Here is a 23686-nt window from a genome sequence, read left to right as displayed (position 1 = left end):
AGATCAGAATTAGAAAAACATGCTTGTTTTCACAACAAAGTCCACATTAATCTAGTATTACTGTGTAAGCCAATCAAACTAAATCATACTTTTGTAATGTCATAGAATAGATATGTGATAACCCAAACACAGCCGTATCTATTCTGTGGTTGGATGGACACTCTCTCCTTGTCACACATACATACACACTGACCTGTGTCTTGGACTGCTGGCGGGTGGGTGGCACATCATATATGTCCTGCTGTATGGAAGGCAAATGTCTGGGTGGGATGTCATAGTCGTCCTGGTCTGGTTTCACAGTGTCATATACATACACCTGTCCAACCCGAGTAGGAACTACCACCTTGACACAGGAACACAATCAAGAGTCAAATCAAGAGTCACACAAGATATAGACTGATCAGAAACAACATAAACACATTAAGTTTGTATTTATGTTGTGTTTCATCATGCATTTTTGACTAAGTCAAGTCGAGAGTTCATGGAAAATGACTTAAATAACTAAATTAACTGTTTGGTGATATAACTGACAGTTCAGAATGTAGTACAGTATATACAACCATCAGTCACAACATTAAGACCAGTAAAGTCTTAAATATTTTGGCTGATCAGTTTTCAGTCACACTACAAACATCAGTCTAATGAAAAGGTAATAAAGATAAAGGTCCTGATCTATTAAGATACCAAATAAAGACTGCTAAATTGCAGGTGCATTATAACAGATTGCACGTTTGGTTGGCAGGTGATCTTCTAAAAATAATTGTGCAAATGATAACAGCTGCAAAGATGGTAAAGTCAGTAGTATTTAAATGACTGTTTTGCGTGTGTAACTGGTTTCCGCCATGGAGCGTTAAGGAGAACAGAGTGACTGTAAGCGCAAAGTGAAATTTAATGCCATGGAATTGGAGTTGTTAGTGGAAGAGGCCATCAGTGCCCTGGCAAGAGGGATCGAAGATGGGGTACAGGCAGCGGTGAGGTCTCTCAATACCTAGTGGTCCGACAACGGAGCAGCTAATGAATGGAGAGGGAAGAGTGCACCTCGAAGAGATGAATGCATGGGGACAAGAGCAACTTGTGAAAAAGAAAAACCCTAGTTAAAATTTTTAAAGTTGACAAAAAAGGGAAATAGGAAGACATAATGAATGTCAATGTTAATTTTTCTTAAGGCTTGAGGTAATTTTTCTGTTCTTTAGTGGCTGTGAATGTTCAGTTTTGTTTGGCTGCAGCCATCTGTGCCCAACACTGCACCTACCTTTCAAACGTATCAAATATAGACGCCGTCACAATCCCTGCATTTTTCAAGGTTTGTAAATCAGAAAGTGTGTAAATTAAAGTATTTGCATCTACCCCTTGCTATATTTTGCACATTTGGGTAGAAATGCCAGATTTAGCATATTCATTAATGCAAACGTACTAAATCAACAACGTATTTTAGATGGGGATATCAAGTTTGCACACGTTTTTACACACACAAACATTAGTTGATCAGGCCCAAAGTGGTTGGTATTGGTTTTGTATTTATATAGCGCTTTTCTAGTCTTGATGACCACTCAAAGCGCTCTACAGTACACTTCAACATTCACCCATTCACACACACATTCATACAGTGCATCTATTCCCAGCACTTTGTTATTCTATGGGGGGCCATTCAGGGTTCAGCATATTGCCCAAGAACACTTCGGCATGCAGATGGGTCAGACTGGGGATCGAACTGCCGACCTTCAGGTTGGAGGACGACCACTCTACCCCTCAGCCACAGCCGCCCCTAGTGCCTTGCTTATATCATAAAGTGCCTTCATCTAAAACAGTCAATGGGCCTTTGAAGGTCGTAATACACCACAAACACTCCCTTTATCAGACTGAAGTTTTCCGTGTTCGTCTCGTCTGTCTGCGTCGGATTACAAGTACAGTCAACAGGCTCTGTTAGACATTTGCAAGAGCAAGATTAACAACGGGTTGGATACTACAACAGAGAAAACCATCAAGGAGCTCGGATTACTCCGCCAGCCCGTGATTACACCGGACCCGACTGCGACCACAGCCCCGACAAAGAGACGTCAGAAGCGGTGTGCGAGGAAGCAGAAGAGGGGCAAGCGCGGAGGTATCCGAGCTAGGCTAGCGGCTAGCCCAACTCGCCTAGCCATACCATCCATCATGGTGTGGCACCCCTCCTGTCTCGTTAGCCATGGCTAACGTACGATCCTTGGACAATAAAATGGATCATATACGACTGCTGATGTCAGCAAATCGGACAGTGAGTAACTGCTGTGTGCTTGTTTTCACTGAAATATGGCTTAATGACAACATCCCCGACTCCGCTGTACATCTTGAGCAGCTAACGTCCTATCGAGTGGACAGAGCCCTCGTCAACGGAGGTAAACAACGCGGCGGAGGAGTTTGTGTTTACACACGTGATGCGTGGTGCCAGGACGCTGAGGTAGTATTCAGACACTGTTCACCACTGGCGGAGTTTATGATCTTAAAGTGCTGTCCTTTCTATCTGCCGAGGGAATTCACTGCGGTTTTAATAATCGCGGTATATATCCCTCCAACCTCCAGCTGCAGTGACAGGGATGCGGCACTTTGTGAACTTTATCAGGCTATCAGCGAATAACAGACAGCACACCCAGATGGATTTACTATCGTCGCTGGAGATTTTAATCATGCTGATCTTAAAAACTTCACCAAAACTTCATCAGCATGTCAATTTCCCAACAAGGGAGAAAAACACCTTGGACCTGGTTTATACCGCACAAAGGAGCATACAAGGCCTCCCCCCCTCCACCACATCGGACTTTCCGACCACATCACTGTTATGCTAATGCCAGCATATATGCCCAGAGGGGAAGTGGAAAGACCGGTCCGGAAAGAGATTACAGTGTGGCCGGATGGATCAAGGTGTGCTCTTCAGGACTGTCTTGCGACAACAGACTGGGATATGTTCAAGCAAGCAGCTACATACAACAACCACATAGACAATGAGGAGCTTACAGACACTGTTTTCTCTTACATCCGTAAATGCACAGATGAAGTGACCCACACAAATACCATCACCACTCGGGCTAGCAAGAAGCCATGGCTGATAGGAGCTGTCCATCAGCTGCTGAGGGCCAGAGACAAAGCCTTCAGAGACGGGGATAGAATTGGCCTGATAACAGCGAGAGCCAGCCTGTCCTGTGGCATCAGAAGAGCAAAACAGGACTACTCCAAAAAAATAATCAGCCACTTCAAGGACAGCAAAGACACGCGCAGCCTGTGGCAGGGCATCCAGACCATCACGGATTACAAACCTGCATCATAGACCTGCGACGACAACATCTCTCTGCTTAACGACCTCAACAGCTTCTTTGCACGGTTCGAAGCAACAAACAACACAAACCCACAGAAAACTCCACCCCCTCTGTTGTGCCTGTGCACTTTATATGTTTCACTGTGGGAGAGTGGGAAACGTCGTATCGATTCCTTGTATGTTTTGAACATGTTAAGAAATTGACAATAAAGCTACTTTATCCTTTATCCTGAAGTAAAATGTATAAATAAATAGAAAAATAAATAAAAATTATCTTCATCTTTGAACGATAATTAATTTATTCTCCACAGTAGATGAATAGAGTGCAAAGGTTGTCCAGGCTCATGAAAACACAGACACACATAGAGGCAATAATAGCAAAGCAGAGATCCTTTCATAGTTGTCGTGGGAACAAGGCTGCCCCATTGTGTGCCTGTTTAAACTCTGTATTATATGGTTGTAATGTGGAGTCAACTGGCAAGCCTATGAAACCACTACAGCTGTGCCTTACAACATATACAGTGGGTACGGAAAGTATTCAGACCCCTTTAAATGTTTCACTCTTTGTTTTAAATTGCAGCCATTTGCTAAAATCAAACAACTTAATTTTATTTCTCATTAATGTACACTCAGCACCCCATCTTGACAGAAAAAAACTGAAATGTAGAAATTTTTGCAAATTTATTAAAAAAGAAAAACTGAAATATCACATGGTCATAAGTATTCAGACCCTTTGCTGTGACACTGATATTTAACTCAAATGCTGTCAATTTCTTCTGATCCTCCTTGAGATGGTTCTACTCCTTCATTGGAGTCCAGCTGTGTTTAATTAAACTGATTGGACTTGATTAGGAAAGGCACACACCTGTCTATATAAGGCCTTAAAGCTCACAGTGCATGTCAGAGCAAATGAGAATCATCGGGTCGAAGGAACTGCCCAGGGAGCTCAGAGACAGAATTGTGGCAAGGCACAGATCTGGCCAAGGTTACAAAACAGTTTCTGCAGCACTCAAGGTTCCTAAGAGCACATTGGCCTCCATAATCCTTAAATGGAAGAAGTTTGGGATGACCAGAACTCTTCTAGACCTGGCCATCCAGCCAAACTGAGCAATCGTGGGAGAAGAGCCTTGGTGAGAGAGGTAAAGAAGAACCCAAAGATCACTGTGGCTGAGCTCCAGACATGCAGTAGGGAGATGGGAGAAAGTTCCACAAAGTCAACTATCACTGCAGCCCTCCACCAGTCGGGCTTTATGGCCCGACGGAAGCCTCTCCTCAGTGCAAGACATATGAAAGCCTGCATAGAGTTTGCCAAAAAACACATGAAGGACTCCCAGACTATGAGACATAAGATTCTCTGGTCTGATGAGACCAAGATTGAACTTTTTGGCGGTATGTTTGAGAAAACCAGGCACTGCTCATCACCTGCCCAATACAATCCCAACAGTGAAACATGGTGGTGGCAGCATCATGCTATGGGGGTGTTTTTCAGCTGCAGGGACAGGACGACTGGTTGCAATTGAAGGAAAGATGAATGCGGCCAAGTGCAGAGATATCCTGGAAGAAGACCTCTTCCAGAGTACTCTGGACCTCAGACTAGGCCGAAGGTTCACCTTCCAACAAGACAATGACCCTAAGCACTGTACCAACCTTCACAGTCAGGCGTCATACTCCCTGAATTTAAAGGAGAGCGCCTGCCCTCACTACCTGAGGAGGAGGAAGGCATATGCCTACAAACAGCCGGGCATTTTGGGAAAGTATAGGAGGAAGATGAAAAAAAGAGCAGGAAGAGGAAATTTGCTTTTCATGATACATTTTAGATTAATTGACTTAAGTAGAATTATTGTGCTTCAACCAGTTGTTGGGCCAGAGCCCAGCGGGGTGCCACCAGACACTGGAGCCGAGAGGAACAAAGGGTTGTTAAACTTTGGGCGGGAAAACATCCTCCTGCAGGCTCAAGAATCTCCCCCTGGTGGTGGAAAAATGTTCTGGGAATGCCTTGGAACCCCCGCTGATTTCCAAGCCCAGCCCACTCAGGTCCAGCTCTGACACTCAATTGGCTTAAAGCCAGCATCATCCTATGACCAACTCCTCAAGGAGGAGGACCTCTCAGGTAATTTAAAAGCCCATGAACCCCAAACATCGCTGCCATTTTTACCCTGCTCTGAAGACAACACCAGGCCCCTTTGGGGCCTCCCAGCTGATTTAGTTGCTAAAGGGGGCAACCAGAGTTATTTTCTTTCATTGTCTTTTATCTCAGTCGACGTTTTTATTTTCAAAAGGACTTTTGCTCTTTTAACTTGAAAAGACCAAACAGGAAATTGCACGCGGAACAATCTCAGACTGTTTCACTTTCCCCACGGACTTCTAACGATCTACAAACGGCTTCCACAGCCGTCCCCTGCAGAAGCGCGAGATTCATTCCGCTGAGGAGCACGAGCTCCACATCCCTGAAGAAGAAGGACGAAGTTCATCCCGTCGAGGCAGCACGAGAAAATCCGCTGTTTGTCCGGTCCAGCGGCCGAAGACCGCTTGAGAGACCACGTGATTCACTAGCCCTACGCGCACGCACACCGCGAGGATGGTACAGTAAGAGGCTTTATTGTCTGGGCAGATGTTAATCTAATACGTAGCGTATTGTTTTAATACTTGAATGTATTTTGTTTTGTATGAGACCGCCGAGTCTCTAGTGTTTTGCGGCGATTCGCCGGTTTCCGGTTACGGCCTTGTGCCACAGTTGTTAAGCGCCGTGAGCAGCGTCTCCAACTCATTGTGACCGTTTGAACAACTTTAAAGAGACTTTACCGGTCAAACCTCAGCACACAACGCCACTTGGGTGCTGAGTGGTAAAGTAAATGTAACTTGTCTCTGACGGTGCTTTTAAGAGCTTTGCTCTCTCCTTGTATGCTCTCTCTCTCTCTCTCTCTCCTTCTAAACCGACCTATACACACATCCGATCTGTATTTAGAATACAGTTCATGTAACATAGTTAAATCTATATTCAGAGAGGCTGGACACATCTGGAAGCCATGCGGCCCAACGCCAAGGCAGAGACAAAGAATTCTCTTTGTCTGAAAATCCCTTGGTGTAATTCATGTGACGACCACCAGTGTGAGCTCCGGCCACATGGTGTCATTAACATAGACTCCATTTTGAATAACGCAAGTTAAACCACCATTTTGAATCTATTATTGCCACGCGTCCTCTCTCCCTCTCCTCCCATTCTGGCTCTAAATTCATAACGGCTCCGCCATCTTGTTTTGTAGTCAATCCGCCATTTTGAGAGTTTTTAGGCCTTGATTCCACGAATCATGATCGGCCGCCATCTTAGATGTGACGTCACCACGTGACTGCGTCATCGCCACGCCCCCTTTCTCTTTCTCTCTCTCTCTCGCTCTCTCTCACACACACACACACCCACACAGACACAGAGACACATTGATAGACACAGACAGATACACACACACAGATACACATAGATGAATACATGTGTTTTTCTAAATTGTGATAAGCGGCTGCTGTTGTTATCTTTGAAATATGGGAGTTTGTTATAATGATGAATCATTAAATAACACTAACTTTATTTCACATGCATACACATAGACACACACACACAGAGAGACACTTTGACACAGACACACACACACACACCGAGACAGACCTACATAGGTAGACCGCCGGTTTTACATGTATTTTCTGAATTGTGATAAGTGCTGCTGCTGTGTTTATCTTTGAAATATCGGAGCTTGTTAAAATGATGAATCATTGAATAACATTATAACTTTATTTCCCCTTTTTAATAAATGCTTTTGTAATTAAAGTATCTGTAGTCTGTGATTATTTGTGCATATGTATGTGATTGCAGCTGGATTATGATTGCCTGTGCTCGAACTTAGAAGCCTTCACTGTTAATTAAATAATTATTAATATTAAATATTGAGATTATTGATTTGACATTTATCATTATGAGACTGATATTTATAGATTGACTCGTTGGTCCCTGTAACCAGGGTGGTGCCCCGCAACAATAAGCAATGATTACAGATTTGTATTATTCTTAATTGATAATTTTATTGTTTTCATTAATTATTTTAACTATTATTAATGGATAACCGTATCATTTCTAATTAAATGTGTTACATTTCTTAATTAATAGCTTTATCATTTTTGATTATTTTTAAGAAATAATTGTTATTTTAATAATCATATTTCATGATTATTAATAATTAGCCAACGTCAATTCTACTCCTACTATTGCACAACACAGTATTTGAGCTCCAAACCTTGGACAATGAAGTCAAGTCGTAATTTTGATGATCTTGATGAGCTACCTGCCAGGTGACCCAACTTCTGTCACGATGTCAACTAACAATATGACTTAAGGCAGTCTGCAGGGCAGCTGACTATTGCTACTGTAAATTATAATAATAGTAATCTAGATACAATTTTGATAATTTCTGTACTTCATCTAGAGAGTATAGAGATGCCTGTAATTTATTTTCACCAAGGTTGATTTATCCATGAGTGAGAAACTGGTGTTAAACGATGATGCATTTCCATGGACGCAATAGGTGACATGCGGATAGAGTTAAAAACATAAAAATAAAATGCTGTTATTGAGATAAATTTCTGAAATGGTTCACATTACATACACCGAATTGTCCCATTGATTTTCGTGAACATTGGGAATTTATTTAGTTTGAATTTACAGTACTGTGTACAGTCAGTACACCTACTATTAATTTGATATTATTTTTTTAAGTTTCAAATTCAGTCCGGTTGTTGTAGTGCCACCAACAAGACTATTGGCCCCACAAAGTCAGTTGATGACTGTTATTACGGTAAGCGTGCGGTAAGCTCATATCCTGTTTTCTTGCCGCTGGTGGTGGTCGCTCTCTGAACTAGCTCCTCTGCTAAACACAGCTGTTTCTCTGTATTACTACAGCTAAAATCACTGGTCTGTAGTTAAACTACCACACACTCCAACCCCTACTGTCTGGTGCTTAGTGATTCTGTGTTCTGTTTGAGCTCACCCTCGTAGCTATATAGCAGCGATGTCTTCTCTCTCTCCCTCTTGCTCAACTGCTCTCTCTTGCTCCGAGTGTCTAATGTTTACTTACTCCTCTGCCTCCCTTAACAGTAGAGGTACTTGTAATACATGTAGTGTGTTGGTAGCAACGGAGGCGAGGCTTAGTGACTTAGAAGCTCAGCTCCGCAGCTTAGAACCTCCATTAGCTGTAGTTAGCCAGCCCCCGCTAGCCACCGCGGAGCCACCTAGCTTAGCACGTAGCTTAGCCTTAACTAGCAGTCCCTCGACTTGAACCGTGCAGCAGGGCGGCTGGGTGACGGTCCGGAGGGGGCATAGTGCTAGTCTTAAAAAGCCCACGATTAAAGAGCCACCAGCTCACGTTTCAAATAGATTATCTCAACTCAGCGACGCACCCGCTGAGAAACCAACTCTGATTATTGGCGACTCGGTTCTGAGAAACGTCAGGTTAGCGACACCAGCGACCATAGTCAGCTGTATCCCAGGGGCCAGAGCCGGCGACATCAAATCTAAACTGAAGTTTCTGGCTAAAACTAAACATAAATACAGTAAAAGCGTAATTCACGTCGGCAGCAACGACTCCCGGCTTCGTCGGAGGTCACTAAAGTTAATGTTGAGTCGTGTGTGCTTTCGCAAAAACGATGTCGGACACAGTCATTTTCTCTGGCCCTCTCCCTAATACAACAGGTGATGACATGTTTAGCCGCATGTTGTATTTTAACCGCTGGCTGTCGAGGTGGTGTCCTGTAAATGGTGTGGGCTTTGTAGATAATTGTCATACTTTTTGGAGAAAACCTGGTCTTGTTAGGAGAGATGCCATTCATCCCTCTTTGGATCGGGATGGATCAGCTCTCTTATCTAGGACTATTACTCAGTCTATTACATGACAACCCAGAGTTGGGACCAGGAAGAAGAGCTGCAGTGCTAAACACTTCTCTGCACTACCTCGTGATCTGTCCACCGTCCGATTAAATTATTGAAATTTAACAATAACAGAGCGAGAACTCCACACAAAAATTGAATACAATTAAAACAACCTTTGAAACAACACAGGAGACTAAGACTTTAAATGTGGTCTTTTAAACATTAGATCACTGTCAACTAAGGCTATTTTAGTTAATGAACTAGTCTCCGATTACAACATAGATGTATTGTCCCTGACTGAGACGTGGCTGCATCCTGATGAATATGTCAGTCAGACGTGCTCCGGGGGCTTATACCGAATTTTTAACGGTATTCCCTGAGTTTTTATCAAACCTAGTCCTAAAGAGCAATACAATTATTATTGTTGGTGTATTTAATATTCATGTTTACAATAGTAAAGATAGCCTTAGCGTAGCATTTATTTCAATACTAGACTCAATTGGTTTCAGTCAGTGTGTACACCAACCTACTCATTGTTGCAACCACACACTTGACCTTGTATTATCGTACAGTGTCGGAATTGAACATTTAACAGTACTTCCGCGCAATCCAGTTCTATGGCTTTGTATTTATATAGCGCTTTTCTAGTCTTGATGACCACTCCAGTACAGTACACTTCAACATTCACCAATTCACACACACATTCATACAGTGCATCTATTCGCAGCACTTAGTTATTCTATGGGGGGGCATTCGGGGTTCAGCATCTTGCCCAAGGACACTTCGGCATGCAGATGGGTCAGACTGGGGATCGAACTGCCGACCTTCAGGTTGGAGGACGACCACTCTACCCCTCAGCCACAGCCGCCCACGACCATCAGACCATCATTTAATAACCTTTGATTTTCCAATAACTGAATATATGCCACTAATAACAAACTCATTTTCTAGATGTCTACCTGATACTGCTGTAGCTAAATTTAAGGAAATAATTCCATTTAAACCCGTATTATCCATCAATATAAACAACAAATTCTTTAAAAACCAGAGCTCCATTGAGATCGATCATCTCGTCGATAGCTCTGCAGACTCATTACGATTAACATTAGACTCAATAGCGCCTCTAAAAAAGAAAAATGTCAAACATAGTAAATTAGCTCCGTGGTATAATTCCCAGAAAAAATGAGTTAAAACAATTATCACGAAAACTAGAAAGGAAGTGGCGCTCCAGCAACCTTGTTGAAAATCTCATAGACGAAGAATAGTGTTAAAGAATATAAAAAGGCTCTCCACAAAGCAAGAGCTGCCTACTATTCAAAACTAATAGAAGAAAACAAAAGCAACCCCAGGTTTCTCTTCAGCACTGTAGCCATGCTGACATAGAGTCACACCTCCACCGAACACAGTATTCCTCCATCCCTAAATAGCAATATCTTTATGACCTCTTTCAATGATAAAATTCTAACTATTAGAAATAAAGTCAACCATCTCCTGCCCTCACTTGTCACTAATACCCTACCAACAACAGAAATCTCAGAAACGGCTGAGAATCCTACCCATCATTTAGACAGTTTCTCTCTGATCACCCGTGATCAGTTTACTAAAATAATCTCAGGTTCTAAACCAATAACCTGTATCTAAGATCCGATTCCGACAAAGTTACTTAAAGAAATTCTGCCCCTAAATGATAGTTCATTCCTTAATACAATCAATATGTCATTATCATCAGGTTATGTACCACAGTCTTTTAAAATAGCTGTAATCAAACCCCTTCTCAAAAAACCCACCCTAGACCCAGAGTTTTAGCCAATTACAGACCAATATCTATCTCCCCTTCATGTCTAAAATCTTAGAAAAAGTTGTAGCCAATCAGCTGTGTGAATTTCTCCAGGAAAATAATATATATGAAGACTTTCAGTCTGGGTTCAGAGCCAATCACAGCACAGAGACAGCCTTAGAAAAAGTCAGTAATGACCTTCTAATAGCTTCAGATCTGGGACTTGTGTCTGTCCTCGTTCTGTTAGATCTCAGTGCAGCATTCGACACAATTGACCATCAAATTTTATTACAAAGACTTAAACAGATAATTAACATTAATGGAACCGCCCTTAACTGGTTGAAATCTTATTTTTCTGATTGCTCCCAATTTGTGCAAATTAATGATGAGTCATCTGTGCGCACCAAAGTTCACCATGGTGTTCCACAGTGCTCTGTGCTCGGCCCAATTTTATTCTCATTATATATGCTTCCACTAGGAAAAATTATCAGGACACACTCGGTAAATTTCCAATGCTATGCGGATGACACCCAGTTTTACTTATTAAAACCTGAACAAATTAATCAATGAACTAAACTTCGAGCATATCTCATGGACATAACAACCTGGATGACTTGCAATTTTCTCTTATTAAACTCAGATAAAACAGAGGTTATAATACTTGGCCCTAAACACCTTAGAGATACATTATCTCATGATATAGCTGCGCTAGACGACATTGCCCTTGCTTCCAATGAAACAGTCAGGAACTTGGGAGTCATCTTTGATCCTGATTTGTCCTTTAATTCACACCTCACAAATTTCTAGGACAGCCTTTTTCCACACATAATATTTCATGTCCTTTCACAAAAAGATGCAGAAAAACGAGTCCACGCCTTTGTTACATCGAGACTGGACTATTGTAATTCATTACTAACAGGCTCCAGCGGTAAGTCATTAAAGACTCTACACTAGGGGTGGGCAAACTTTTTGACCTGCGGGCCACAATGGGTTCTACAATTTGACAAAGGGGCCGACCCAGGACCAGATGGATGGAGTATTTTTGTGAACTTATATAAATGACATGAAAAAATCATTACATGAAAGGATTTGACCTTTAACAAGTAGCAAAGCAATTATTTGCAAGGCAATTCAACAAAAACTCCGGTTCGGAGAAAGGCTTTCCTTGGTAGTTGACTCTTGAATCTCAGTTTGTCGGTGAAAAAAATGTTGCTGAGTCTGTAAATTATCCGCCAACCTCTGAGCCGTAGCCGCCCGTTCTTGCGTTGACTGCTTGCTAGCGTAGTTAGCATGCTTTGTAGCAAAGTGATGGCTGATGTTGTACTCCTTGAAAACTGCGACAGTTTCTCGGCATATCAGGCATACAGCCTTCGAATTAATTTCAGTGACAAAGTCTTTTGTTGTCCACTCTGTGTTAAACACTCGGCACTCATTGTCCACTTTTCGTTTCCTTGATCCGCTCATTGTAGAGAAGGGCTCACAGGGCAAAGCGAAAAAGTGAAGGGAGATCCTGTGCCCTTTCGAGCCCTATACACAACACTCACTCAAATTTAATTTAGCTGACGCTTTTATCCAGAGCGACTTACAATAAGTGCATTCAACCCCGAGGGTACAAACCCATAACCACAAGTAGCAAGAAAGTACAATTTCTTCAAAAATAAAGCAAAACTACAAAGTGCTATAAGTAAGTTTTTTTTTATATATATTTTTATATTTGTACCCCCAAGTTCGGCCTGTATCCAGGCAAAAAACCCTGATGACGCTAAGACGCAGAGGAAATTTATGACACACGGAGCTTATCTTTCCAGCTTCTCCTTCCTCTTCTCCATCCCTATCACATTGAAGTGAATATCTCATCAGTACATTTTATTGACTTGACCCCTTCCCTGAGTCCCTTTGCTTTATCGCCCGCAGATCCGGGCCCGCTGTGACTGCACCATGGATTATGATTTGTGGATGTGGATTGCTGGATCAGATGTTGCAATGGTCGATCCAGTACAGGGGATTCTATATCGTGTGGGCTGATCGTAGTGGTAATGGCGGATCCTGTGTCGCGTTGGCATCATATAAAGGTGGTGGACCACGACCGAGGTAGCGGCTGATGATGGATCCTATCCGATCTGGATGGCGGATCATGATCTTGCTGGCTGCTGTTCATAGACTATGATTGCAGCAGGACTGCTTGACATATAGTATTGAAGTTATCCTTCAAGATGTTTACCCTCATCAATGCTGCTAAAAACTTTAATCTTGATGATGTTTTCCTACACCTTACATCTATTGCACTTCTGTCCATCCTGGGAGAGGGATCGCTCATATGTGGCTCTCTTTGAGGTTTCTACATTCTTCCCCTGGTAACTAAGGTTTGTTAGTTTACTTTTGTTGAAGGTTAAGGACAGGCAGGGCCGGCCCTGGCAATGCTGGTGCCCACAGACACACAAACATACACAAATGCAAATTGCTACCTTCACTCCAGAGGTTAACAAAAAAATATTTTTAAATTAAATACTGGATGTAGAATTTAAAAAAACAACATAAATATTTAATAAAAAATATCACAAAGAGTCTGGCTGTTCACACAGGAAGCGCATTTCTCCGTGCCAGTCTACACAAGCCTATAGCCACCCCAACAGACTATGTGCTTGGTGTTTCTGTCTGTTTAGACACAACTGACAATTGTGTGGATTAAGTACACAATTAAAGATGGGGACATTTCATCATGTGGGGGCAAAAATCTGGGAAATTGAAAGTATGGTATGCTTATTTTATTGTTTATATAAAATATAACATATCACTTATATCGTTTAAAATTTATTTTCAGTGTGCTTTCTGACCCGATAGATAGAACGTACCCCGACACCATAGCTGTCGATCGCGAGCCATCCACAGGGCTTCACGGCGCTACCCAGAATCAGTGGCATACCATACACTATACTTTAGCTTTATCTCATACCTAACCTTTCTATATAAAAGCATATCTCCCTTAGCTTATTCAAACATCACACATACATGAATGCACTTTGTTTATAAACCTTAGAAATTAGCTGCCCCAGGTTCTGGAGGGAAAATAGAGTGGCATTGTTTTGTTTGGAGGATGCAAATGCTTACACAAACAGAACATACATCCGATAGAGCAATCAAATTATACCTACTGTTATAAAATATTACAACCCTCGTCATTGCAGCGCGACTCATGACTGCTCGGTTCTGCTAGAGGGCCGGGGCTGTGCATTGGGTGCCCATTGCTTTGCTGAACTTTTCATACCTTTTCATTGCTTCTTAATAAATACTTGTTGAACCAAAACGAGAACGGCTCTTCTCATATTTGGGATAAAAGAACACGCGACATCAGCAAATTGTTGCAAACACCGTGGTGTGCAGTGTGAAGACAAGATCTGCTCTGAGATTCTCTTACAAGGGAATCATTTTGTTTGTTTTATTTTGGAATAACCCCTTATGTTCAGTTCTTCCTGCCTACCAATGATAACATAAATTTCGGAGTGGCTGGTGAATATGGTAAATGGTCAGTATTTATAGTATTTTTCTTGAGGATCACTCAAAGCCCTTTAAAGTACAGTTTTGAAATTCACCCATTGACACACACATTCATACAGTGCATCTATAGGCAGCATTTTTCTCCATTTCACTTAATTTTGTTTCTTGCCTTTTTCCTATGTCTACCTATGACTTACCTTCCCTGATGGCTTGTTGCTGCTCTCCCAGTTCCTTTTTTCAAGGGATGATGGCACCTGGTACAAATCCTGCCCTGCTTCTGTACTGCCAGTCAGGGCTGCTCCCTGGCCGGGCCCTGGGCCAAGAGAAGGGGGCACCTGGTAGATGTCCTTTGCAGGCAGCTGGTACTTTCTCTGCGCTAAAGCTGGTGCCTTACTGGGGGGTCCTGGCATGGCCAGTGGCCTGGGTCCGCTTGGGCCAGAGGGGACCTGATAAAGACCATGGGTACTTGTGGAAGGTTTTGGGCTGTGAGAGGGGGGCATCATATAGACAGAGTCAAGGTTGGGCTGTGAAGGACTGGGGGTGCAGTAGGTTGGGTGAATGGACGTGTACTGAGTTGAGGGAAGGGGCTTGATGGCAAACCCGGAGGATGTAGCAATAGCCGCAGAAGAAAGAGCAAGGGTTTGTTGGGTGTAAGCACTCTGAGGTGGGAGGGGTCGCTGCACAACGGAGATGGAACAGGCGGCTGGATCTGGTGTAGAAGGCATGGACTGTTGCTGCTGCTTACTGTCATACATGCCGACCAGTATCTTGAGACGGTTGCCGGGGACGATGCCTTGGCGACCGTGGAGGGAGCAGAGCCACCAGCCATCCAGCCCCTGTGTGTCACGCTCTAACACAGTCATAATGTCTCCCTTCCGGAAGGACAGCTCATCCGGTGATTCGGCCACATTGTCATACAACGCCTTTGCCAACACATTCTGTAGATAGAGTAAAGATGGAAATATAAATATATTTACATACATTCTATTTAATCCAATGTACTGTTATCACAATCACAAAGAAACTAGAAGAGATCATATTACTCCTGTCATAGCTCTGCATTGGCTGCCAGTAAAATTCAGAAAGGAAATAAAAATCGAATTTAAACACATTCCCTGATTTTGAGAAGACAAACATACAAATGTGCTTTGTGAGGTTGCACTAACCTTGACCTTTGACCTTGTACCACCTTATTCTATTCAGGTCGACCTTGAGTCTAATAGAATGTTTCTGCCATATGTAATGAAATTCACTTTTGGCCTTTTGGCAAGCAATGTGGCTTTGACTTTATGTTCTATGCCCTACAAAATGCAATCAGTTCACCTTTGAGTCCAAGTGATGTTTGTACCAAATTTGAAGACATTTCCTTAAGCTGATCTTAAAACGTCATGTTGAAGTAAAATAATAATTTGCGAGGCCACCGGAACCTTGACCTTTTGCAGGCCGTCATACTGTTAAGTTTCAAACTTTGTTATTTACAAAACTGCTTCATATAGCTAGGTACTGATGCGACATATATTTGGAAAGCTAAGATTCTTGTGATTCGATCGATGCAAACCATTTCACCACAGCAGGTACAATCAACGCCACAGCCAGACCAGCAACAAAAACAAAACAAACAAACAAAATGGTGGTCACTCACCCAAGAAGCCTCATCGTATCCAGATATGGATAACATTCCAACAAAAAAGGTCTTATTATATTGCCAAAGGTCTGGACCAGGGGCATCCAAACTACGGCCCGCGGGCAACATGCGGCCCGCCATCCATTTTAAATTGGCCCGCCTAAAATAAAAAAAAATAATGATTCTTGTTGTTCTGGGTTTGTACCCTTGGGTACCCTTGAATGCACTGATTGTAAATCGCTTTGGATAAAAGCGTCAGCTAAATTAATTGTAATGTAATGGACTATGGCCCACTGTATTGTACTTCTCAGTTTAGACACTAGGTGGCGCCCAACTCACCCCTGACCTGCCAGCTGTCCCTCAGAACGCCGCCACGCCCCCCACCCTGAGCGACGCGATTGAGGCGCACTGTCAACAGTCCACTCCAGGGCAGGGGGGCGTGGACGTGAGTGGCTCAGACCTTAGAATTTGTTTCTGTATGTGGCCCTCGGGATAAAAAGTTGGGACACCCCTGGTCTAGACGTTCCATCCAGTAACATACTCAGTCCAAAACACATTATTACATCAAAGAATACCCACAGACTGCTGTTGCTTCATCTCAGAGAAGCTGGCAGCTATGTGTAACCTTTATTGTATTTTCCCTCGTAACTCCCGTTTGCATGTAAACAAAGCCGATCTTGATCACTTGACCCAATAGGAGCTGGCATGGGTTGTCCACAGCCTACAATAGCCAACGAGAGACCTCGTTGAAGGACAGTGCTTGCCCCTCTTCTGTCGTGTAAAGACTGAGCCAACTGCAACCGATTGTTCTGATCACTAGCGTTTTTCGTTTAGCCAATGAAATTTCCAACATGCACATGGGGTAAAGTTAAAGCCACAGCGGGGAAATCACTGCATAAAGACGAACAGCTGTGCGTAAAAGGCAAAAAGTGTTTTGGTTGATTTTGTGTATGGCCATCTGTTTCACAGTGTGTGTATCTTTAGGAGTTACTTCTGATCTGAAGTCTGATCTGGGGAGGTGTGTGTGAGTGCCCTTTTTCTTTCACTGTGAAAGTGTGTGACCATGGTTACCAAGGGTCCTTTGGAGTCTCCAAATGGAAACCGCCTCGTCATACCCTTAGAAAATGTGTAAAAATAGACTGTGTAAAATATTAATTTACTTTTTATAGTTATCAAATTTGAACTTGGGCTGTGGTTCCATTGTGTTTTCCAGCTCATCAGTCCCACACCAAAACCATGCATGTACTCCAAATGGTTCAATAACAGCTTTCAATTTACTTTGGGTATGCCTCAGATAGGCATTTTAGGCGAATTTCAACCGACTGTTGAGAGGTTAATATTGGGCTACCAAAGTTAATCCTTCAGTCCAAGTTAATTTCTGTGACAAATTCGAAAGGACATTTCAATTATCTCTTCAAGAAGTATTTCCTGATTAATATTATTCAAAAGGTTTTCAGAATATGTCTTTCCTAACAGAATTGACAGACTTATCAAAAGATGACAAAGAGAGAGATGGTGGCTCTGATTTCTATAACTTGTGATATTGATTAGTCTTTCCTCTGCTATTGTTATGTTAAATCTTGTGAACGTACTTCACTTCAATTTTGTCTCATATCTTTGTGTTCCGGCCGAACATAATGGGAAGACCGTTAAAGAAAGCATAATCTATTAATCGACAATATATTGATCAATAGTTATTGGAACATTGTTGTGTTTCAATATTTTTTACAAAGTTGAAATTATATTTGTGCTTATTATTAAAATTGCACAAATGTAAACGTCTCAATTAGATAAATTGCAGACCAAGAGGCATTCACAATTATATTGTGATGTAAGCAAGCAAGTGCAATGCCTTTAGTCACCTGCTTTATAAGGCAGGAGTATGCTTGTTGCTACTGATTCCTCAAAGTGCTTCACACTACAGCTTTGCCATCCCCCAATTCAGCCCTTTCTCTCTCACACATCACTGCATGTCTGAAAAAAGCTTTAGTAATGGAGTCCCACAAGGTTCTCTAGTTGGCACAATACTTCTGACTTTATATATGCTTTATGCAACATTATAAAAAAGCAGTAGGATTGCACAACATGCGATGTGCGATAACGTTGTTTAATATTGCGATGATGATATGATTTGCGATAAATAAACATTGGTAACTGCGATAAATAAACATTGGCTACCGACGACGACTGCCACACACAAAGAAGGCGTCTCTAAGGTCATCTTCGACAAAAAAAAAATTACTCCACTAGTGTTCTGGCGGTGAATTGCTTTGCAACACGCGCAACCCTTGGAGAACCATAAATTAAATTAAAAAAAATGTGTACAGTTTTTAGTGGCTCTGCCTGTAATCTACTGCTCCTCTGTGTCTCTATCATTCGTGCTGTACGCTGCATAGACTGCATCAAACTAACCGTAACGTACCATACTTTTACTAAGTTTATAGTCTTTTTTTTTACCCAGACTGAGTTTACATATGTGTCTGATCGTGTGTGGGTGAGAAACCAAAGAAGAGCGAGAGAGATAGAGAGAGACAGAGGGGAAAAGACTGAGCGAGCAGCTGATGAATGAGCTGCTCTGAATAAAGATTTAATTCATTAATAAAAGTATCGATCCTTATATGAAGATCAGTATTGATATAAACAGTAGAGAGTCTATCGCACACATTGATATCGTGATGAAGCTAGATTTTCAATATATTATGCAGCCCTATAAAGTACTGTGTACGGGTTGGAGAGAGTTTGATACGGCATCAATTTTTTTTAAGGAGGATACATTATTATTATTGAGAGACGTCTAAGGTAAGGATTGACATCACGTGTGGGGGGGAGGGGGGGACGGGTCGACCCATTGATAAAGGAAATATTGAATAATATCAATGATTGTCAGGTCTGAGAGACATCTGTGTTTGCTGGTAAGTGAGAGATGGCAAATCAATATAAAAATGGGAACAATTTAAAGCAAACCTTTGACTGACAAGTCTGATCTTATGGGATGTGCAAAAGCGATGTGTGAGAATCATGGTGATGACTCCTGTAAACAGGTTCCGTCGTGGCTGGAGAACTTTTGATTTCCTGAGTGAATTTCCAAATCCTCCAAAATTGAATGGTAGATATATCCACACTATTAGGGCATCAGGCACCACAATACCAGAATCATATACCACATCTGCTGTAGATCCCCATCTACAGCAGATGGGGATCTAAAAAATAAAATAAAACTTGTTAGCATGAGACCTAATGTATGCTTTAGGCTTGATTTTCCATTGTACAGAGGAATGCATGAAAGTCACAAGATCAGATATCCCAGGTCAATATGTACAACTAGAACATGGTAAGCCACTGTACATATACCAATGGGACCTGTTATCCTCAGAGCCCAAGTCCTTAACCTCAGATCTGCTTGAAATAGTGCACACACATATGACGTCACAGCAAATGTTCATGCAAGCATCTGATATTAAATGCACAGCCACAATTAGTGAAGGAGTTTAAAAAAAACAACAAAAAAACGAATGCAACTTACCAATGCCCATTTCCGAGCACTTCAGAGAAGAACTGGGCAGCTAGCACAAACTGCTAAATTTAAATAAAAGGGTTAAGGAAATTTTTCTCAGTTAATCCTTGACTCATCAGAGTTACAAGAAGTGCCATAAAAGCTGTGGACTAAAGATAAGAATGATGTAGGATTAGTTAAAGGGACTGAACCTCTCCATGTGAAGCCTAGAAGCCCATAGCTCCCATGTCGAGCACAATATCAAGAGGCAGTAGAAGGGATAACACCAGTATTTAAAAACCTTTGAAAAACTGGAGTCTTCGTTCATCAGTACTCACCAGTAAGAACGGCTATTTTTCTGACATACTTTCACAAGTTCCACCAGAAAGCATGTGGTTCTCAGTTGTTGATTTGGGTAGTCCAGACTCTCAGTATTGGTTTCCTTTCCCATCCCAGGGCAAATAATATAAATTCACATGTATGTCCCAAGGTTTTGTATAATGCCATGCAATCTTGAGGACTTGCAGTTACCAGCTGAAAGCACCATATGTTGATGATTTAAAGAATTTACCAACAAACAGGCCTGTAAAGTTGACACAGTAGCAATGCTAAAATATCGCAGCCCATGTGAACAGCACAATTGTGTAACGGGGGCGGAAAGGAGGCGCCCGTTTTTTGTTGGGGCTGCGCGCCGCCTCCGTGTCCAGTGTAAACCCAGCGTTAGTGCCACATTCTGTTTCTTCTATTCTCCTAGAGCAAAAACAGCTCATTTGACTCCAGCACGCTGGCTGAGATAAAATAATAATATTTTATTTCTGCCTAATATCCAAGTCCAACACTGTACAGCACTAAATCCGGCTACTTTACTCTTCACGATCTATTAACAGCCATTTTACTCCCTACAGTAATATTTGTCTGTAATATTTTCCTGTTTTCTTGCTGCTGGCGGTGGTCGCTCTCTGTATTAGCTCCTCCGCTAAACACAGCAGTTTCTCTGTAGCACTACGGCTAAAATCACCGGTCTGTAGTTAAACACCCACACATAACGACCCATACTCTATCTTGCGTAGTGATTCTGTGTTCTGTTTGAGCTCACCCTCGTAGCTCTATAGCAGCGATGTCTTCTCTCTCTCCCTGTTGCTCCACTGCTCTCTCTTGCTCCGAGTGTCTTATGTTTACTTACTCCTCTGCCTCCCTTAACAGTAGAGGTACTTGTAATAAATGTAGTATGTTGGTAGCGATGGAGGCGAGGCTTAGCAACTTAGAAGCTCTGCTCCGCAGCTTAGAAACTCCGTTAGCTGTAGTTAGCCGGCTACCGCTAGCCGCGGAGCCACCTAGCTTAGCACGTAGCATAGTCATAACTAGCAGCCCCCTGACTAGTCCCATGCAGCAGGGACCCCAGGGCAGCTGGGTGACGGTCCGGAGGGGGCATAGTGCCACCAGCTCACGTTTCAAATAGATTCTCTACACTCAGCGAGGCACCCGCTGATAAACAAACTCTGATTATTGGCGACTCGGTTCTGAGAAACGTCAGGTTAGCGACACCAGCGACCATAGTCAGCTGTATCCCAGGGGCCAGAGCCGGCGACATCACATCTAAACTAAAGCTGCTGGCTAAAACTAAACGTAGATAAAATAAAATCGTAATTCACAACGGCAGCAATGACTCCCGGCTTCGCATGTCAGAGGTCACTAAAGTGAATGTAGAGTCGTTGTGTGCTTTCGCAAAAATGTCACACAAAGGTAGTTTTCTCTGGCCCGCTCCCTAATACAACAGGTGATGACAAGTTTAACCGCATGTTGTCTTTTAACCGCTGGCTGTCTAGTTGGTGTCCTGTAAGCGGCGTGGGCTTTGTAGATAATTGGCTAACTTTTTTGAGAAAACCTGGTCTTGTTATGAGAGACGGCGTTCATCCCACTTGGGATGGAGCAGCTCTCTTATCTAGGAATATTACTTATTAATATAAGTCTATAACATGACAACCCATAGTTGGGACCAGGAAGCAGAGCTACAGTGCTAAACACTTCTCTGCGCTCCCTCTGGATCAGTCACAAAATCCCATAGAGATAGTGTCTGTCCACCATCCGATTAAATTATTGAAATTAAACAATAACAGAGCGAGAACTCCACACAATAATCTAATACAAATTTAAACAACCTCTGAAACAACACAGGGAACTAAAACTTTTAAATGTGGTCTTTTAAACATTAGATCACTGTCATCAAAAGCTATTTTAGTTAATGAAATAGTCTCCGATTACAACATAGATTTATTGTCCCTCACTGAGACGTGGCTGCATCCTGATGAATATGTCAGTCTAAATGAATCTACTCCCCCCAGTCATATAAATTCACAGGTTCCCAGAGAATTTGGACGAGGAGGTGGAGTTGCTGCTATTTTTAACTCCAGTCTATCAATTAATCCTAAGCCTAAAGTCAGCTACAAATCATTTGAATGTCTGGTTCTTAGTCTTCCACGCCAATCCAGGAAACACCAAAAGCCAATCATATTTGCTGTAGTTTACCGAGCTCCCAGGGCTTATACTGATTTTTTAACGGAATTCCCTGAGTTTTTATCAAACTTAGTCCTAAAGACCGATCAAATTATTATTGTTGGTGACTTTAATATACATGTTGACAATAAGAAAGATTGCCGTAGCGTAGCATTTAGTTCAATACTAGACTCAATTGGTTTCAGTCAGTGTGTACACCAACCTACTCATTGTTGTAACCACACACTTGACCTTATATTATCCTACGGTGTCGGAATTGAACATTTAACAGTACTTCCTGGCAATCCAGCTCTATCAGACCATAATTTAATAACATTCGTTTTTTCAATAACTGAATATATGCCACTAATAAAAAACTAATTTTCGAGATGTCTACCTGATAGTGCTGTAGCTAAATTTCAGGAAATAATTTCAATTACATTTAAACCCGTATTATCCGTAGATATGAAGAACAAATTCTTTAAAAACCCGAGCTCCATTGAGATCGACCACCTTGTCGATAGCTCTGCAGACTCATTACGATTAACATTAGATTCAATAGTTAGTATAGTTAAAACAATTATCAAGGAAACTAGAAAGGAAGTGGCGCTCCAGCAACCATGTTGAAAATCTCAGACTGGAAGAATAGTGTTAAGGAATATAAATAGGCTCTCCACAAAGCAAGAGCTGCCTACTATTCAAAACTAATAGAAGAGAATAGAAACAACCCCAGGTTTCTCTTCAGCACTGTAGCCAGGCTGACAGAGAGTCACACCTCCACCGAACCCAGTATTCCTCGATCCCTAAATAGCAATATCTTTATGACCTCTTTCAATGATAAAACTATTAGAAATAAAATCAACCATCTCCTGCCCTCAATTGGCACTAATACCCTCCCAACAACAGAGATCTCAGAAACGGCTGAGAATCCTACCCATTACTTAGACAGCTTCTCTCTGATCACCCGTGATCAGTTTACCAAAATAATCTCAGGTTCTAAACCAACAACCTGTATCTTAGATCCCATTCCTACAAAATTACTTAAAGAAATTCTGCCCCTAATTGATAGTTCGTTACTTAATACAATCAATCTGTCATTATCATCAGGTTATGTACCACAGTCTTTTAAAATAGTAGTAATCAAACCCCTTCTCAAAAAACCCACTCTAGAGCCAGAGGTTTTAGCCAATTACAGACCAATATCTAATCTCCGTTTCATGTCTAAAATCTTAGAAAAAGTGGTAGCCAATCAGCTGTGTGAGTTTCTCCAGGAAAATAATATATATGAAAACTTTCAGTCGGGGTTAAGAGCCAATCACAGTACAGAGACAGCCTTGGCAAAAGTCACTAATGACATTTTAATAGCCTCAGATCAGGGACTTGTGTCTGTCCTCGTTCTGTTAGATCTCAGTGCAGCATTCGACACAATTGACCATCAAATTCTATTACAAAGACTCAAACAGTTAATTGACATTAATGGAACCGCCCTAAACTGGTTTAAATCATACTTTTCTGATCGCTCCCAATTCGTGCAAATTAATGATGAGTCATCTGGGCGCACCAAAGTTAACCATGGTGTTCCCCAGGGCTCTGTGCTCGGCCCAATT

At 42.0% G+C, this 23686-nt stretch overlaps 1 protein-coding gene across 3 annotated transcripts in view; it reads right to left on the bottom strand.

The window, feature by feature from the left end:
* bcar1 (BCAR1 scaffold protein, Cas family member) overlaps positions 1-23686 on the bottom strand; it is a 61522-nt gene that overhangs the window by 10213 nt on the left and 27623 nt on the right. The window contains exons 2-4 of one of the 3 annotated variants that reach the window (XM_053426714.1): positions 16112-16253; positions 14667-15407; positions 194-343 (exon numbers count right to left, since the gene is read on the bottom strand). In XM_053426714.1, coding sequence (XP_053282689.1) covers positions 194-343; positions 14667-15407; positions 16112-16234 — 1014 coding nt within the window. In that variant the 5' untranslated portion in view covers positions 16235-16253. The remainder of the gene's footprint in view (positions 1-193; positions 344-14666; positions 15408-16111; positions 16254-23686) is intronic. The other 2 variants (XM_053426715.1, XM_053426716.1) reach the window with 2 other exon arrangements.

The sequence above is a fragment of the Pleuronectes platessa genome, chromosome 7 (assembly GCF_947347685.1).
Source record: "Pleuronectes platessa chromosome 7, fPlePla1.1, whole genome shotgun sequence".
Taxonomy (NCBI): Eukaryota; Metazoa; Chordata; class Actinopteri; order Pleuronectiformes; family Pleuronectidae; genus Pleuronectes; species Pleuronectes platessa.
This window is presented reverse-complemented; position numbering and strand designations above follow the sequence as displayed.